Source organism: Stegostoma tigrinum, chromosome 19 (genome assembly GCF_030684315.1).
Source record: "Stegostoma tigrinum isolate sSteTig4 chromosome 19, sSteTig4.hap1, whole genome shotgun sequence".
Lineage (NCBI taxonomy): Eukaryota > Metazoa > Chordata > Chondrichthyes > Orectolobiformes > Stegostomatidae > Stegostoma > Stegostoma tigrinum.
The window spans coordinates 49,111,170-49,131,185 of NC_081372.1; the positions used below are offsets into that span (position 1 = coordinate 49,111,170).

Genomic DNA, 20,016 nt, shown 5'->3' on the forward strand with positions numbered 1-20,016 from the left:
TTCATTACGCCAATAGCCTGTTAGCTTACGTGGTGAAGCTCCACAAAATAAGACGTGACTAGTATAGTTTCAGTGCTGTAAGGAATTACCATATAGAGGAATTCTACGAACAAAATGGTGCATTATTCTGAATAATATGGACCAGCAGTGCAAAGTGCACAACAAGTTCTCAGTTATTTTCACAGAATGCTTCATAAAAGTATCAAAAAGATTCCTATTAATTCAGATCTGAATAATCCATCCCGTGTGTGATTTTCTTTTGTAAACATGTAAAAATGTATTGTTATAAAAAGATATAAAATGCATTATAATTCATCACACTTACACAAGCCTCTTGTTGCACATTCTCCAGGATACGTTTTGCCGGAATTAGGAAATCCAGTAAACAGCAGAGTCCATCCCCCTTGTATGCAGTGTCAATGACCCTGAAGATCTGACTGAGCACTGTGGGAGCAGTGGCATCAAAAGGAGGGTACAGGGCAGAGAGGATGCGTTGGATACAGGTGTCCAGCGATTCTGAATTCTGAGTAAAGAAGACATACACATCAGCGTCTTCCACAGTGCTGCAAAATTTCACAGATTAGTTATGAATTTTATCAAAAATACAGAGGTGCTACTGACAACTTCCATTAGTGGAACATATTTCAGTGAGCCGTGCACAAAAAATGTTTATAACAAACATGGTTATAATTTCAACACTTCATTTCAATTACAATAAGTTGAACAATTTATATTGATAAACACCTTGAACTTGAGAAAAATGTCCTAAGTTATAAGATAAAAAACATCAAATCACAAGAGGAGGGCTAGGTTCTGGGTGCATTATCTCAGTTAGCTGAATGGCTTGTTTGCATTGTAGAGTGATGCCAACAGTATGGGTTCATAACTGGCTGAATGTACCATGATGAACTTTCCTTCTCAACCTTTCCCCTTGCCTAAGGTGCGGTGAAACTACTATTGGTTACCTCTTTCAAACGAGACAGTAGTTCTCTGGGAATATGGCTACTTTACCCTCTATGTTGGTTAACAAGACAGGGGTGATAGATGAATGGAGTGTGAGTTAAGACAAGGGAGACTGATGCCCTGAAGTATACTGAGCGGAGAACTTGGAATACAAGCTGAAATTCTTTGAAACTATCGAATCTAGAGACAAGGCATGAGAGCGAGTTTCAGATGTAGATGTGTTGAGATAAGGCGAAGCCAAGTGACAATAACAAAGCAGAAACAAAGGGTCTTAGTGATGGTACAGAAATGGATAGGGGATCATCTCAAAGTGATACATAGCATGCAACTCACAAACAGCTGACTTATTCTCATGTTGATGTCAGGGGAGAGGGATAGAGTCAACTGTTCGGGAATGGAGTTTGCAGCAGGACAGAAAACAATGGCTTCAATCTTCACATGTAGCAAAGTTCCATTTATCCAGGGCTGGAAATTGAATGAACGGTTTGGCAATTTAGCAGTAATGTTGGTGATTACATAGACCTGGGTGTCACTACCGCCCATGTGAAAACAAAGTGACCAGAATCTTGTGTCCTCCCAATGGTAATTTGATGGCACAGGGCACTTAGTCAAGTAGGAAGGTAATGGGTAAGGACCTCCTTCCCACTTCCACCCTGAATATGGCAGTAATGGGACAGCTCTCGGTGCTGGCAATTGAGGCCCTTAAGTGGGTGATTAATTGGCCACTTAAGGGTCTCATCCCACTCCTACTGGTGTTAACCTGCAATGGACAGGAGGTTTGCCAGGCAGTGAATACAGCCACAAACGCTGTGAAAAGGCACTCTGTTACTGATCAAGGGACCTGGTATTCGGAAAGGCTGTGGGAGTCAAGGGATGTTGCTGAGAATCACTCCCGAGCCTACCATCCTGTGGGATGATGACCATCACATCATCAATGAATTGCACTTGATCATCAGCCACTGCGTGCAACCTTTTAACACACAACTTGATATATGGGAAAATGCTGATAATTTTTAAGAATTGTTTAGAAAGGGAAACAAAATGGCTATGATAACTTTTATTAGCTGATATTACATGCAAGTAATGTATTAATATACCACAAGGGAATTTTTGACATTATATAGAAAAGCAATACGGCTAACACTTTGACAAAGACACCGCTTCTACACAGAAAGTACAACAAGGCTGTCACATTAATAATATTTGCTGTATTTTAAAACTGACAGCAACTTTCACATTCAAAACTTTACCAACCTTCTTGAGAACATTCAAAATATCTGGCTAATTCAAGAATATCTTTTTAACACACCTTTAACTCATTTATTCCTCTATTAAATGAATATAATACATATATAATAAGAAGCCCCCTTGTCTTCTGGTGTCAGGGATGGATTTCTTCTAATCACAAGTGAAAATCCCACATTATCCATATTAGCAACAGTGCTTCCAAGGAATTTGGCTCTCGCTTATCAGCTAAAGCCATGGATTTGCTTTCAGGCTGTTACTTTCAGTGCTACTTAGGGATTAGACTTGCAGGCATTGTCGGTGGAAAATGAGAGACTAACTTTGGTCATTGATCCCTTGGCGAGTAACAAATTGGAAGCAGTGTCGGCAGGGAATAAGTGATAGCATTGTAGCCTGTGTCTCTGAATCATGCATTTTCTGAGCATGATTTCCTGCTAAAGCTGCAGAAATGATGAATTCACTACATGATTCCTTGTTCTTCTAACATCACTCTCAAAGCCGATAGTAATATTTCTGTTTCCTTTCTTGCGGCTTGCAAGGGTCCAAGTCACCTCCATGCACCATCTCCTTGCTATCTACATCTTCACTGCTTGGTGGTAAGATGTTCATTGTCCTGTCACCTATACTAACTCATTCCTCATAGAACTCATTTCACAGAATCCTCAAACTGGATCATTCGCTTCATTGAAGTCTCCCTCTCCCCAAGGCCTTCCTGATGTTAAAATACAAAATTGGAGTTAGTACATCATTGGATTGAACTTACTACAATTTACTGAAGCAGGTTATGTTGTGAAAATGACCAAAGAATTAGACAAGAGGTCATGAACTGAAAGCTGCTGGAAGGGTAGTGAAGAATAGGACGAACAGCAATGCAGCAGGAACCCCATCCAGGCTTTTAGCAAAGCTATATCAAGTAATTTGCATTGAGGTGAATGAGATTAAATGTGACTCTGGCAATTAAGTGAGTGGTGAGTGGAAACTACAAGCTGTCAGATTCTTGAGAAGTAAAAATTGAAATGGGAAGGTGGAAGGCCAAATGTTTTGCAACTGTTTTCTATGGTACGATGGCAGGAGTATGTAGCTATAAGCTGAGAGCCATAAGTCATATGGGGAGGACCTGATAGAACAGTCTGGGGGCACAGTTTTTTTTTTTCATTTCTTTATTCTTTCATGGGATGCAGGCATTTGTCACCCATCCTTAGTTTTCCTTGGATAAGTGGCTTCCTCAGTCATTTCAGAGTTAACATTCAACCATACGGTTATGGATCAGGAGTCTCATATTGGCCAGCTTAGGTAAGAATAGTGGATTTCCTTTTCTAAAGTATTGCTGAAAAAAGACACATTTTCATCTTGAATTCATCAGGACATTTTGCAAGAATACCAAATCCATGGTCGTTTCTCTAGCAATCAGAGAATCGACTTGCCAACTAACCAGAACCAAAAGAAATGCAGATGCTGCAAATCAGGAACAAAAACAGAAGTTACTGGAAAAGCTCTACAAGTCTAGCAGCATCTGTGAAGAAAACAATCAGAGTTAACATTTTGGGTCCGGTGACCCTCCCTTGCTCTGAGGGTCACTAGACCCAAAACATTAACTCTGATTCTTTTCTTCACAGATGCTGCCAGCCCTGCTGAGCTTTTCCAGCAACTTCTGTTTTTGTGCCAACAAATCAGCCTTTTCCTTTCATGCAGTGTAAATATTAGTTTTCTCCTTGTTTTGACAAACTATGCTTTTTTTCCGCAAAAAATACTCATGTTCTGTACTATTAGATAACATTTTTCCTAATGGCCATTAACACATCAGCTAGGCTTTTGAGAAAAGCAATGATAATCCCTTGGTACCATTACTGAGATTAGCTTTCAATCTCAGATTTATTCTTTGAGTTGAGATTCTTCTTGGTGCTGAGGTGAGATTTGAACTCCTATCTCAAAGCACTAACAGGTTTTCTAGATTATTATTCCAGTGACATGAAAACCACACCACCATCTAACCAATGGTGAGAGTCTTAATTATGACCAGCACTTCCTTCAAGCACAAGTTCCTCATTGGTACCACAGAGTATGTGAAATGAACAAAGTACAGAAAGCAAAAATCTTCTTGTCAGGAAAGTGAAGGTTAAGGTGCAGAAATGATGAATTCACTGTATGATTCCTTGTTCTCTTGGTGACCTTATTTTTTGCCTTAATACATATAGTATCCAGAGACTCTAAACCGAAGAGTCCTAATATTTGCACAGAGCGAGCATTTGCCACAACGATGCCACCCGAAGGTTGCGGGAACAGCAACTCATATTCCGCTTGGGAGCCCTGCAGCCCAATGGTATCAATGTGGATTTCACAAGCTTCAAAATCTCCCCTCCCCCTACCGCATCCCAAAACCAGCCCAGCTTGTCCCCGCCTCCCTAACCTGTTCTTCCTCTCACCTATCCCCTCCTCCCACCTCAAGCCGCACCTCCATTTCCTACCTACTAACCTCATCCTGCCCCCTTGACCTGTCCTTCCTCCCCGGGCTGACCTATCCTCTCCCCACCTCCCCACCTACACTCACCTCTACTGGCTCCATCCCTGCCCCTTTAACTTGTCTGTCTCCTCGCTACCTATCTTCTCCTCTATCCATCTTCGATCTGCCTCACCCTCTCTCCCTATATGGTACAGAACCCTCTTCCCCTCCCCCTTTTCTGATGAAGGGTCTCGGCCCGAAAAGTCAGCTTTTGCACTCCTAAGACGCTGTTTGGCCTGCTGTGATCATCCAGCTCCACACTTTGTTGTCTCTCATTATATTAAAATAATTCACTTTTCACCAGCCCATTATTTGTGAGAAATTCACTGTTCAAAATTAAGATAGGTAAGGTCTAGCAATACAGCAACCAACCCGAACCATGCGGAGGAAGTGAGAGATGTTGCGAGCGGCAACTGCATAGCCTACATTCCCTGTTCAGTCAGAAAAGATAGGTACAATGGTTATAAACAGCTACAGACCATGTTTTGCGTGTTTCAGACAGTAAACCTTCTTTTAGCCTGAGAGTGCCTAAAGCTATTAGGTTATCTGCTAATGATTTTTGGTGACCCTTGAAAATAGGTGCATTCATTATGTCATTCTGGAGCACAGGTTCATTGAAGCCTCATTAGTTTTGGTGGGAATTTAAGTGTGAACTGATGTTGATTCTCAATGAGCTATCAAATCCAAACAATCATTGACAAAAGAAGCATTTTTTTCTCATAACCCCTGAAAAGACAGGCTCATGAAGTAGTGGCTGCAGTAGAAGAAGGGCAGCAAACAGCAACAAGATTAGAATGAGAGGAAAGGAGGGAGGGAGAGTTTAGGTGGTGGGGAGGGAAGAGGGAGGGAGAGTGGGAAGGAAGAGTAGACCGTGAGGGAGTGTGGAGGTGCAGCAGGAGGAGAGAAAGCAGATGAAGAAGGAAAGAGGAAGAAGGAGTGAAGCAGTGGGACCCAGAGAAGGGATGGATGTTAACCTGGAGGATAGGCAGAAGGATGGAAGGGGTTAGCATTTGAGGGATGTTGGATGAACCATGACAGTATTCAGTTGTGACCTTCTGCTGCTAGCATTCCTGCCCAGCAAACAAGCAGCCTGTTAATCTGACAAACTTCAGGCAAGATCCTGCCAAATCAGATCCCTAGGATTACCAAGATCCCCTCAGTGCTCACTCTGCTCCCTCCCAGCTTGCTCACGTGTAAAGATCAGGGACATTATTGTTTTTGATTTCCCTCCACAGAAGTCATAAGACAGCAAAGAACCAAGACCAAAATTTTCTACATCTGGCAATGTGAGCAGAAACTATCACTTCCCTTCATGAATTTTATCATTTGCACTTACCAGTCAAAACAGCTTCACTCAAATCAATACAGATTGTCAAGACGAGGAGCTGCCATGGGATCTTTCACTTTCAACACAAAAACCAGAGGATATACGTTGGAGATAGACTATGTTGTGCTCAAGCAGAGGTTTAGGGGAGCCCAAACACTGGCTGCTGAGCACTCTGAGGATATTATGCATATTACCATGGGAAGACAGATACTCAATAGGCATCAAAACCTAATAGCATGCAAACGACTCTCTGAAGATGGCAAAACTGGTCGTAAAATCCAACCATAGAATCCTTACAGTGTGGAAGTAGGCCATTTAGCCCATCAAGTCCACACCAACACTCATAAGGTCATCCTATCCAAACCCAGCCCCCTACCTTAACCCTCTAACCTTGCATTTCCCTTGGCTAACCAAACAAGCCTGCGTATCTCTGGACACTATGGGCAATTAGCATGGCTAATCTACCTAAGCTGCACATATTTGGACTGCGGGAAAAAACTGGAACATCCAAAGAAAACTCACGCAGATATAGGGAGAACGTTACTCACTAACAGAAGGTTGTGATCTGCAATTATCAGTGTTTGTTTCTTTTGAGATTGTATGATTATTGAAACTGAAATTTTCTGAAATAGGTACATTACACCCTGGAGAAAGTCATATTTAGTGTTAAAGCCCTGGAGGTTTTTTGTATGGAGTTGGACACAGAAGGGAAGTCAAATATAGGCCGCGAATCACTACCCCAGAAATGCTTGGTGGGGAAGAATGGGCCTTTTCTGATGGACCAAAGAGAGTGACATTGACTATACCAACACCGGCCAAATAAGAATCACCATACCACACATATCCCCCTTGTAGGAAAGAAATTTATTGTCCAATCAAACCAAAATAGTTGATTTAGACCAAACAAAAACAAAGGGAACATCTGTGAATAAATCATGGCGTGATGCTATTACCCTGCAGCAGCATCAAGTGAACTGGTGGGCACCGTACCGTCTCTTTACATGGCCATGAGGATGACTGACAGGACTCCAGAACAGAGGAAATACATCTCCCTCTTCTCGCTGAGGAGCTACCTATCCAAAATCTAGAAAATGTTGTTTTTGATAGGTCCAAGGGCAGATCCGAGAGAATGTCCTCTGACATAAACTAGCTCTTGCCTACTCACAGTATTGTGCAATTCTCTCCATCTCAGGTTCTGAATGAGTCAAAGCAGGTGTCCTGCTTTAGTTGTGTTCTTTTGCAACCATTCACCTCAGCTACACAGCAAGTCGGCATGAGTCTGGACAGGATACAAGGGAGTGGATATTACATAGCAGCAGCCTGGACAATGAGTCCCTCTGTGTAATGTGAAATAGAACAGAAGGAATTTTTCTCAGATAGCTCAGTTAGTGAGCTGTAGATTGTGGCCAAATGTTTAAGGGCTGGCAGAGATAGCAGGTAGTAGGAGAAACCAGACAAGATCTGGGCATGTTCGATTTGCATTGCCAAGAATTTATATTTGCTAATTGTGTTCATCAGAAACACAGGCATGTTGGATTTGGAAGTTTTCTTTTCTCTAAGAATGTCCAATTAAGGTAGTGTAGGCAGTTGAAGCTTGTCACTTCAGTTCTTAGTGCCCAAGTTCACTAATCTCACTTACTGTAAAATTTAACCTTTTGGGGTTGCATATTTTGCTACTAGGCCTGTCCAAATCAAAAGTGCATCCAATGGATGAAACTATTTTTAAATTTTCAATGGCAGATTATATGAGCTGGTCAGATAGGCTGTACATTGGCAAGTGAAATTTAATACCGAAAAGGATGAGGTGGTGCATTTTGGCAGGATTGGCAAGATGAAGAGTTACACATCAAATGTCTGCCCCTAGGAAGTGCAGAGGATCAGAGGGATTCTGGTCTGCATATCCACAGATCTTTGAAGGCAGCAGGATGAATGGCCAAGACAGAAAACAGGATACGTGAATTTATTTGTAAAGAAATTGAATAAAAGAGCAAGAAGGGTTCAACTGAATTGTGTGTAACATTAGTTAGGCCACAGATGGAGCAGTGTGAGCAGTTCTTGTCACCACACTGTGGGAAGATTTGATTGCACGAGAGAGGCTGCAGTGTAGACTCACTACACTTTGGCTTTGATGAAGAGTCATCTAGACTCAAAATGCTGGCTTGGTCTCTCTCCACGGATACTGCCTGACCTGTTACAATTTCCAGCGTATTTCTGCTTTCAGCAGATTCCAGTATCTGCGACAATGTGCTCACCACAATGTTATCTGGCCTGGAGTGATCAAGCTATGTTGAGAGATAAGATAAACTGGGGTTGTTTTGCTTACAACTGAGAAGGCAAAGTGGGTACTTGACTGAGGTGTGCGAAGTTATGAGAGACATAAGTAGAATAGAGAGGGAAACACATTTCCATTTGGTGGTGGGGTCAACAGCCAGGGGCACCATTTTAAGATTAAAAAGCAGAACGTTTAGAAGGCATTTGAGGAATTTTTTTTTACCCAGAGGAGCCAAGTAACTGGAACTCACTGTCTAAAGGATGGGGGAGGCAAGAAAACTCAAGGTATTTAAGAACTATTGAGATGATCACTTTAGCATGTCAGGCTATGGGCGAACTGTTGGAAAATTGGATTAGAAGAGATGGATACTTAATGGCTGGCACAGACACGATGGACCAAAAGGCCTTTATCTGTGCTGTAAAAACTCAAATCTCTGTATGAAAGACTATACTGTCAGAATTATGGAGCTGAAGGTAACTTTCAGCCGTAGATCTCAGCTAGTAAGTGGAGTAGGGATAAAGTGAGTGTGACATGTGGTGTTGCTTTATACACACACATAGAGTGGCCAACCCAGAGGTAAATACCAGTTAGGAGGAGCAGTAAGTTGTATAAAAAAAGGAGATACACAAAGACACATAGGCAGATTAAATGAACAGAAAAACGTTTGGCAGACCCAGTTTAAAATCAGGCCATCTACTTTGGATTGAAGAGAGACATATCCAAATAATTTTTTAACGGTGAGAGAAAAGCTACAGGAGAAGCAACGGCATGTCATAAACTGGTTATGTGCACTGGTAAAAGCAAATGAATGCATGCTTATAAAATTTAATCAAAAGGATTCATTGACTGTTCTTCTTTATTTCAAGCAAGATGTAAGACAATGAAAGGAAATGCTGCTTCTGTTGGAAAGTTATTCAGTCAGAGCCCCCCCACCGAACTGCATTCATTTGGGAGTATCAGACCACAGGGAAGATTCGCTGATCTTGGACAGTGTCGCAGAACAGAACACTTAACAAATCGATACAAAGTATTAAAGAGTTTAGTTATGAACACAGGTTTTCACAAACCTGTGAGTAAACAGCTTGAGCAGTCAGTGATCTGAGGCAAGGCAAAAACAGGAAGTGCTGAACAAAGACAAGGTCAGAGCCTCTTCATCTAAAGAAGGGTCACCTGATTCAAAATGTTAACTGTTTTTCTCTTCACAGATGCTGCTGGGCTTGTTGTGTCAGTTCAGCAGTTGCTGTTTTTGTTTCAGGTTTGCAGTTCTTCATGCTTATTTGACTGAATTAAGGTGTTTACCATGATAAAAGAATTAATAAAAGGAAAATCCAGAACAAAGAACCTAATTTTTGAAGCAAGAGGGGAACATTCAGGAGAGAAATCAGAAAACACTAACTCACAATAGGAATAGAAAATTTGGCATTCTCTCTCCCACAAAGTTTTGAATTTTGGGCAATTGAGGTTGACATTGACCCTCATCTTCCCAAAGGCAATTAGTTCCAGGAATTAGTTCAGGCCTCGCCAGTGATGTCCACATTCCACCAAAGGTGTCAAAAAAATTCAAAGCCAGTCAAACAGAGATCAACCACAGTCTAATTGACAACTGGAACAGGTTTGAGGTGCTATATTGCCCCAGTCCGAATCCTAAGTATTGGATGGTCAGCCTGCAATGCAAAGGTAACATACAGACTCTTTTAAATATTGCAAACCAACTTCTTAAACTCCTCTCTCGGTCTACTCCACCCTGAGACAGATTGATACCAACCAGTTCCCTCTCTTTCTCTAGATCATCAGGCCAAACTTCCTTAAACTTCCCTACCCAACACTGAATTTACATAATCGTCTATTTGCTCATCTACCTCTCTTCATGACCTTTCCCAATCTATCTTGTCCTCATGATCCAAATCCTGCTCTCGAAAGCCGAGCACACTAAGTGACTGACCATCCAACTTCCCTTGCTGGTTCCCACGTTAGCTGATATTGTTTATGGTTCTGTCTCTTCACATGCTTTCTCCTTCAAACCAGCCATTGTCAATCCTCTCCTCTTAAAGTTGACTATTTGTTTCTCTGACTTTGTAAGACACCATCCCATCTCTAACTAAAGTTTCCTCTTCAAAATTCCTAAAGAGATATTCACCTCCCAAGTGTGTTCCCATCTTTCTCTCCAAACAGCTTTCCATCCTTTCCATGGTATTGAAAATAGCTCTCATCAAAGTCATAAATCACGTCCTGCTTGACTGTGTCAGAGGTAAACATTTCCCAATCATCCTTCTCAACCTGAGTCTTTGACATACTTAACCATACTATTCTCCTCTGAACCATCTCCACTGTCAACTAGCTGAATGAGCCTGTACTCCAGGCTTACCTTACCAGTGCCAGAGAATCCCCTGCAATGGTTTGTCTTCCAGCTCCCATACTGTTACTTCTGGTGAACAGCCCTACCAGCTTCCCCAAAGGATGTTCTTGGCTTCTTCCTATTCCTCATCTACGTGCTGCCACTTGGTAGTGCAAAAGGCTGCATCAACTTCCAAATGCATTCTGCCCACATCAAGCCACTATCCTAATCCGATACCGGATAAGCAAATTCCCTAGCTATAGCTCCATGCATCTCGAAGGAAACTGTCAGAGGCTGAAGCAGGCAGTTAGCTACTGGTTGGACATTGCCCTGAGAAAAGACTCATGCATACAGATTGACTGCAAGGAGCCACTGTTAAACTAACTTTACTTAAGGCAGGAATTAGGCTGCTGTACAATGTGCATCACTATTTCACACTTTAAAATAATGTATACACCAGGGTGTAAAGGAATCTATAACACCAAGAATTTCATCTTAAAGGCAAGAAATAGGAAACAAATTCCTAGCTTCAGCCTCTTACCTCACATGGAAGTGTCCTTAAAGGTGAGAATTTCATTGCCACGGCAGGTGCCCTCATATTTCTGCAGTCATCCAATGCCAACCCATGCCCCTCTAATATTTGTGAGAGTCGAGCTTTGCATGGGGATGTGAGGAGTTATGAGGGGCGGGTTGGTGCAAAAGGGAAACTTGCAAACAATTCTCTCGGGTCGACTGTGGTTCTAATTCTTTAAAAAAAAACATGGCCAAACAGCATGAAATTTGTAGGGAAGTAGGCTCTACCTATCCCAGTATTGGAGCAGGCCATTACTGGGAATGTTGGTTACAAGCTCACAAACTGAACCAGCCCACACCCTTAAAAAACCCTAGTGTAAACCAGAAACCCTGGAAATGGGGTCAGTAATCCCAGAATCAGAACACGCCTGGCATTTTAAAAAACAGCTTCCTAATCAGCAAAAATCCAGAACCACAATTTCATACAATTAAACCAAATACCAGCAATACTTGCAATATAACAGGTTACGTCACATTTTTCTTTATTTTACCACAGTAAATTTCATCTTAAAGATTCTCTTAAGGTTTATCTAAGAATAGTATGTATTTAGCAAAACAAAAATCATTTTACAATAAATAATGAAAAGGACTGTTTACTGCATCATTTAAAGTTACTTCTTTATCTGTCAAGGTACCTTCGCCAATATTTGCTCTCTCAGCATTGGTGAAGAACAATTCAGTGCACCTCAAAGATGACAGCTATAGTCTACACTAGATTCATTTCCATTTGAGAAATACTCCTACAGTTTCTTTTCACCACACTGTGCCTGGATGATAGGCACGGGAACAGAAGCGAGTAAGCAGGAAGGTCAGAGCTTGTATTCAGAGAGCAAGAGAAAGAGCACATTGGAAATGAGGATAGTAAATCTGTAGAATTAGTTCTGATGGTCACAGCAGAAAGTCAGAGATGGATAACTGAGTTTCATTGCCGATACAGATACAGTAGTGTCCATTATCCTGGAAGAAGAATATGAAAAGTCCTAAAGCCACAATGCTTTGTGCAAAACTGGTGTGAAAATTTGTTATTCCAATCACAGTTTTCCAGTGTTAGAGTAGGATGACACATACTATTATTTGGTGTTGGTTTTAATAGGAAGGAGCAAAGTCTCCATTAAAGGGTTAAAAAGGTATAGTCAAACTGGGCCAACTTATTTAGTGATAATAAAATGTGAGGCTGGATGAACACAGCAGGCCAAGCAGCATCTCAGGAGCACAAAAGCTGACGTTTCGGGCCTAGACCCTTCATCAGTTTTTGTGCTCCTGAGATGCTGCTTGGCCTGCTGTGTTCATCCAGCCTCACATTTTATTATCTTGGAATCTCCAGCATCTGCAGTTCCCATTATCCCCAACTTATTTAGTGATCAGTTACAGTACGTCAGTCATTGAGGAAGTGCCAGGAGAGCACAAAGTGGTATTTAAGCAAGGGAGCCCAAATGAGAAATGCAAACATCAGAAGCCTAAAGTCAACATAAAGCACAATGTACAGTCAACATTTTGCAAGTCTGGGCCACTGCCTTTCATATAGTTTAAAGTAGCAAGTAAAGAGCTGGATAGATGAGAAAATATAGGGAAAATTAAAAAGGAGAAGACTTGAGGATGGGCTGCACTCATCGTGATAATTCAACAAGTACATGCGTCAATTCATAAAGCCTGTCTCCTCAACCAAACTTTTTGGCCATCTGCCCTAATGTCTCTTTATGCTGCTCAACAGCAAATCTTTTTTATCATTACGTTCCTGAGAAGAGCCTCAGGGTCTTTTATGACACTAAATGTGCTAAATAAGTCAATTTTTTTATTGTTTTGCCATTGCTCTTGGTGAGTTGGAGTTCATACCATTTTACAGTAAGATTCATTTAGGGAACAACATTACATGGGATTCCAGTGATTTCAGAACATGTGTTGTGATGGAATTCTGTCAAATTCACACAACACCAGGTAATTCTGTCAAAAACTCACATAACATCAGGTTTTAGTCCAACAGATTTATTTTAAATCACAAGGTTTCAGAGCAGATCAAGGGCAGTGAGAGGAGAACACGCAGTCACAGAGTTTATTGGTAGAGAGGCGAAATGTGTGACTTTTGATCTTGTCTACCCCAGGCCAACACTGATAACTCCACATGATGGAATTCTGTAAAGCTGTCCATTAGGGAAACTGTATGTTTTAGCTTTGGTTCAGCTCGTGCATGCCGACCAGATATCCTATATAAATCTCGTACCATTTGCCAGCATGGCCCATATCCCTCCAAACACTTTCTATTCATGTGTGCATCCAGGTGCCATTTAAATGTTGTCATTGTACCAGCTTCCACCACTTCATCAGGCAGCTCATTCCATTCACGTAATATTCTCGATGTGAAAAAGTTGCCCCTGAGGTCCCTTTTATATCTTTCCCCTCTCACATTAAACCTATACCCTCTAGTTTTGGACTCCCCAGCCCCATCCTACAGGAAAGACCTTTCCTATTTACCCTATCCTTGCCCCTCATATTTTAATAAACCTCTATAAGGTCACCCCTCAGCTTCCGAAACTCATGAGAAAATAACCCCAGCCTATTCAGCCTCTCCCAAAAGCTGAAACTCTCCAACCCTGGGAGGGAAGCCAGAATTACATGCAGAATTCCAAAAGTGGCCAAACAAATGTCCCGTACAGCTGCAATATCACCTCCCAACTCCTATACTCAATGCACTGACCAATAAAGGAGCAAATAGCAAACACCTTCTTCACTATCCTATTTACCTGCGACTCCATTTTCAAGGAACTATGACCCTGGACTCCAAGGTCTCTTTGTTCAACAACCCTCCCCAGGACCTTACCATTGAATCTATAACTCCTGCTCTGATTTGCCTTTCCAAAATGCAGCACCTTACATTTATCTAAATTAAACTCCATCTGCCACTTCTCGGCCCATTTGCCCTTTTGATAAAGATCATGTTGCACCTCCAATTTTAGTTTCACCTTGCAAACTTATTAACCATACATCCTACGTTCACATCCAAATCATTTGTAAAAATTTTTAACAAGCTGTGGACCCCAGCTCCAATTGTGTGGCTACTGCTGGTCACAGGCCTCCAGTCTGAAAAGCAACTCTCCACCGCCTCCCCTCTTTGAGCCAGTTCTGTATCCAAAGTTTTCCCTTTATTCTGTGTGAACTAACCTCGCTAACCAGTCTACCCTGAAGAAGCTCATCAAAACCCTTATTGAAGTCCATACAGATCACATCCCCAACTCTGCCCTCATCAAACCTCTTTGTTACTTCGTGAAAAAACTCAATCAAGTTAGAACAACTCAAGCAAGATAGTATGGACCATTTTGCTATTGAAAGAACCTACATAATTGTTTGTAAAACTGAGTGTCGAGGTTATATCATTGGAAGACACATGGAATGATGATGTGCTTTAGTACTAGTGGGACAACATTAAACCAGGTTTTGTAGAACTATAGAAACTCTTGAGTTTGTTACCCAGGAGCAGAGATTGGGTATTGTTGGGGATGGCACAACTATGGAAAGGAACTGAAGTGTTGAGAGAAGGAGAGAGAGAGATGTGTCTGTTTTAAATGATGGACACAGACAAGGGTATGAAGAGGATCCAGACTTGGCATTGGGAAAAAGGGGGTTTACAGTTCTGGGGTAACAAAATGTAAAGCTGGATGAACATAGCAGGCCAAGCAGCATCTCAGGAGCACTGGGGGATTGGTTTGACAGAGACACACGACAGCGAGCAACTGAGTTAGGTAAATAAATGTTATAATCATGACTCAAAGGAAACGTATTGAGTAGTTCTTCAGCATAGGAAGTACGATTGTGATATAACATAAGGCACCATAATGTACAAGGCAGACATGGATATGACAAATACTAATGCACATAAACACACCTTTGGCTTTCAAAGCCACATTGATTGCAATTGCATGCAATTCATTCTGACTCATTGTTCTGAAACACTTTGCAACACTTGTGTTACAATAGTGCCTTTAGGTTATGAAAGCAGATTTGATCTATGCCACAAAAATGCCTTTGGGTTCTGGCACCCTCCTTAATAATTTTTTTTTCAGATGGTACAGCTCATAAGCAATGACTCTTGATTTTAACACCTTCATGATCCTATTTCATAGTCATGGTAAATGAACTAAAAGCTCTGCTCTGTGTATAGATTTATATAGAAGTTACAGCATTCAACAGGCTATTCAGGGCCATTCAAATGCTTCAGGCTAGTCTTCCTATATGTTGTCTATAAGTTGAAGTGAAAAAAATTGGCCATTCAGCCCAGTGAATCTGCTCTGTCATTCAGTCAGATCAGGACTTATTACATAACTCTCAACTCCATTTTCCTTGTTATCCTCATAACACTTGATTTTCTTACTGATTAATAAAAAGTCTATCCTAGCCTTGCATATACTTAATGATCCAACCTCAACAGCCCTCTGCAGTGAAAAATTCCACAGATTGACTATCCTCTGTGAGAAACAAATTCCTACTTGTATGTCCTAAACGGGTAATCCTTCACAGTGAAATTTTGCCCCTTGTTCCCAGACTCCCCCACAAGGGGAAACAACCTCTCTGCACCCTATCAAGCCCCCTAAACATTTCCAATATTGAGAAGCTGTACTCTCATTCTTCAAACTTTAATGAAGACATGCCCAACCTACTTAACATCTCACCATAAGAAAATCCCTTCACATCCAGGATCAGCATAGTGAATCTTCTCTGGTCTGCCTCCAAGGGCAGTATATCGTTACTTAGATAAGGGGACCCAACTGTTCACAGTATTCCAGGTGCGGTCCGAATAGTGTCTCATATGGTTTTAGCAGGAAACCCCTATGTTTGTAGTCCATTCACTTTGAAATACACTCCAACATTCTATTTGCCTTCCCTATCACCTGTTGAAACTAGATGTTAGTTTTATATGATTCATGCACAAGGGCTCCAAAATCCATTTCTATTCTTCCTGCCAAGTGCAAAACTTTATGATTTGCACAATAATCCATTTGACAAGTTTTTGCCCATTCTCTCATCTCATCTGTATTCTTTTAGGAAATACCTTCAGTCTTTCCTCACTATTTACCTTACCACTTTATTTTTGTGTCATCCATAAATATGGCGACAGTACATACAGTCCTGCCACCAAGTTATCAATACATATTGTAAATAAATGGGGCACCCCACTAGTTACTGCCTGCTGACCAGGAATGAACCCTTTACCCAAACTCTCTGGTGGAATTTAGATTTAACAAAATCTGGAATTGAAAGTTAATTTCAGTTAATGATGACAATGAAATGATCATTGATTATTATAAAAATGTGATTCATAAATATCTTTTACGGAAATAAATCTGACATTGCTACCTGGTCTTGCTTATATGGAGCGTGGTTAGCTCCAAAATGGCCCAGCAAGCAATTCATGACAATTCGAAACCAAAATTGTTGCTGGCATTCCCAGCCAAACCCACATCCCATTGAATAAAAAAAAACTTGTCCTATTGCCAAAAGATATATGGTGTCTGTAGTATATTACTGATAGTGTTTGATCAAAGTGTTGTTACTGATGGCGTTTATCAGTTTACTGCTGTTTCATTGGCGAGTGAGTTTTCCCCTTTCTCAACCCTCCCCTTGTTCATACTCCCACAAAGCAGACAAAAGCAGTGCAAAATATTGATTAGATTATTGAATACCAAGTTCTTTCTTGTGTTGTTTTGAGCCGATTCTCATTTTCAAGGAGCACATTTTGTTGATAAAGAAAGACAAATTCAAGATGATTTTTAAGTGATAGTTTCATCAAAGTAGCAAGATCATATAAAAATTGTTCTAGAGTATAACTAAGTATCCAGTATTCTTCCCCTTGCACAGAGTGTGTCCAGTTCACATAATCGTGTTTCAGTTATCATGGTTCAAAAAAAAATCTCCTGAGGTGCTGCATAAATAACCTTTAATCCCAATAGTCATCAAGTAGTAATTCCAAATTACCTACGTCCAACCCTATTCTCCTGCCCTCTGTAGGCACCAGCTTCTACTCAACCTCAACACCATTAGAATCAGAGATAATGGGAACTGCAGATGCTGGAGAATTCCAAGATAATAAAATGTGAGGCTGGATGAACACAGCAGGCCAAGCAGCATCTCAGGAGCACAAAAGCTGACGTTTCAGGCCTAGACCCTTCATCAGAGAGGTCTCTCTCTGTTGAAGGGTCTAGGCCCGAAACGTCAGCTTTTGTGCTCCTGAGATGCTGCTTGGCCTGCTGTGTTCATCCAGCCTCACATTTTATTACCATTGGAATCATCTGATCTGATGAGTTCTACAAATAATTCAACTGTCAAAGATGTTCAACAGTGGGTAAGTTTTGACTAGCATTTCTAGTTGAAAGCTAGACTCAGTAAATTATTCCCTCGGAGGGATAAGTTTTTACCTGTGATTCACCATGTCAGTATGAGGTGCTGAAGGTAAGTGATGTGCTTTCGAGACTGGGAGGGGCAGAAATCATAAACTGAGTCTAGCATGAGCAGCCAACTGCATAATCGTTTGGCTTGTGGGCATCATTCTCACCTCTGAGTCAGAAAGCTGTGGGTCCAGGACACATTCCATACATGGGGTAATTGAACTTCAGGGACTTCCCAAATGTGGGAATAGAGCTGGGAAGGAGAGACGAGTGGGGAATGCATAAAAATATCGGCACCAATGTCAAGGTGCCAATGCTGGTGCGGAAATGGTAAGACCAGGAACCCCTCTTCACCAATGTGGCCAATTGAACTTGTTCAGAGTTTGATCAAGGGTGACTTGTGGAACAGTGGTAATGTCCCTACCTTTGTGTCTGAAGGTCTGGGATCAAGTTCCACATGCCCTTGTATAATAGGTTGACCAAAAGTATAGCTTTTAACTGCTTGAAAGAAGAGGCTGAAATATTTTAAAGAGACAGCCAGTTTTAGAAAGGTGAATGCCACCATAGTCCTATCAGCTCCCCCATCATTAGAAAGAGATGACTGATGAAGTTAACCTGAGTGTCACCACCCCTCCATGAGTGATGAAGCCAGCCTTTACGGTGGCCTCAGCCAGTACTCAAACTGAACCATACCGCTGCCATCTCTTTGCATCACAAAAGCAGCCATCCAATCAACCGAGCTAATTAATTTCCAAACAGCACAGGGAGGTGATTAAGCAGCGAGGAAGCAATCAAAGCTGACCCAGGACATCATTCTATCACATAGATGGCTTTTCTTTACCTGGTAAATAGGTTCTGTACAATAACAGGAAGACGGGCACACACTGCTCTACTAAAATGATATTGTCATCCCCACTCCAGAACCTGGATGAGTAAAGCTAGAGGCAATGCTGTTCATTCTAATAAAGCCTGTCTTTTTGGATGGCTGTATGGGACACTGGGGGCACGATTGTCTGATTTTGAGTCAAATGGCAATGAGCTGCAATAATCTCCACAGGTTTTTGGACATTACAAAAACATTACACTGGCCAGACAGGAAGGAAACTAGCCATCAGGATACACGAACACCAGCTAGCAGCAAAAGGGCATGATAAACATTCCCTCATTTCACTGCACTCGGACAACGAAGGCCATTAATTTGACTGGGACAACATGTCCATCCTAGCTTAAGCCAACCATAGACATGCACAGGAATTCCAAGAGACCTGGTCCTCCACCCATAATGCAATCAATAAACATGTGGAATTCAAACCCATATGAAATGACACAAAACAAGTCAACAGACCAGATCTTATAAATACTGAGCGAGTAGAACAGCATTGCTTCATCGGAGGCCGCACTGATGATGTTACCTAGCATAATAACAAAACGTCTGAACTCTAACCAGCTAGTTCAGCAAGCAAGTCAACAACCTTACTCAGCAAAATGACTGAGAAGCATCATAAATTAGTCTTAACACAATTCCACTGCATTGGTATGATTAAGTGAAATATTGCAATATGATTTACAATGTATTTAAAAGCTAAAGCAGGTTATCAAACATTTCCCTGTGCAGACAATAAGAGCTAGATTCTACATCAGCCTCCTGCCTCAGACTGCTCCAGGAGAATAATGGAACCTCGGTGAAATAGGCGAGTTCCAATTCTTTGGCAACTTCCAAAAAATGCTCTGTCTGCCCTTTAGGATGACTTTTACAACATGGCAAAAATCAGGAATCACTTTGCAAGGGGTTCCTGCACTTTTGGCTCAGTGTAGACCCAGCCTATTTGTGCAGGACAATGTACAGAGGACAGGAATAAATAGCCGTCCCCACCTAAATGAATGTGGGCCACAAAGCTTTAGGGTCCAGCTGGAGTAACAGCCTGAACACTGCCAGAAAGATTGAAAACCTCATGTGGTGCACCATTGGAGACTGTTACTGAAGTTGCACAATTGGGTCTGACCAAATGTTCCATCCAACTTTTGGCTTCTCTATTTTAAATGCTATTTTAAGCGAAATTTCAACCTCAGTAAACTGTTACTTTCTAGGCACAATACTTCATCGCTTAAATCCTGCGGAACATGTGTTCAAAATACACCTTGCTGTACATTTCATCAGCAGCACATGTGCATTCTTATCATATTGGTTGAAGAACAATTCAAAAATATCCATTACTGCAGATGAACAGGTCATTCAGTTAAATCACTGTCAACCTTTGACAATATTATCACGTGAAAGGACATCATTGTTGCATTATTCAGGGATTTATATTAAAGATTGCTTCGTATTCTAATCTCCAGCTGCTGATTTAATCATTTCACTGAAGAAATATCTGACTTCCCATGAGAAATGGCCCATGCAGCATCTGTGATGTACATCGATAGCTG

General features: G+C 41.3%; 1 protein-coding gene across 2 annotated transcripts in view; it reads right to left on the reverse strand.

Annotated features, from left to right (window-relative positions):
* si:dkey-65j6.2 (pleckstrin homology domain-containing family G member 4B) overlaps positions 1 to 20,016 on the reverse strand; it is a 185,711-nt gene that overhangs the window by 115,327 nt on the left and 50,368 nt on the right. For both annotated transcript variants that reach the window (XM_048550427.2, XM_048550426.2), the window contains exon 2: positions 326 to 523. In XM_048550427.2, the coding sequence (XP_048406384.2) occupies positions 326 to 523 (198 nt within the window). The remainder of the gene's footprint in view (positions 1 to 325; positions 524 to 20,016) is intronic.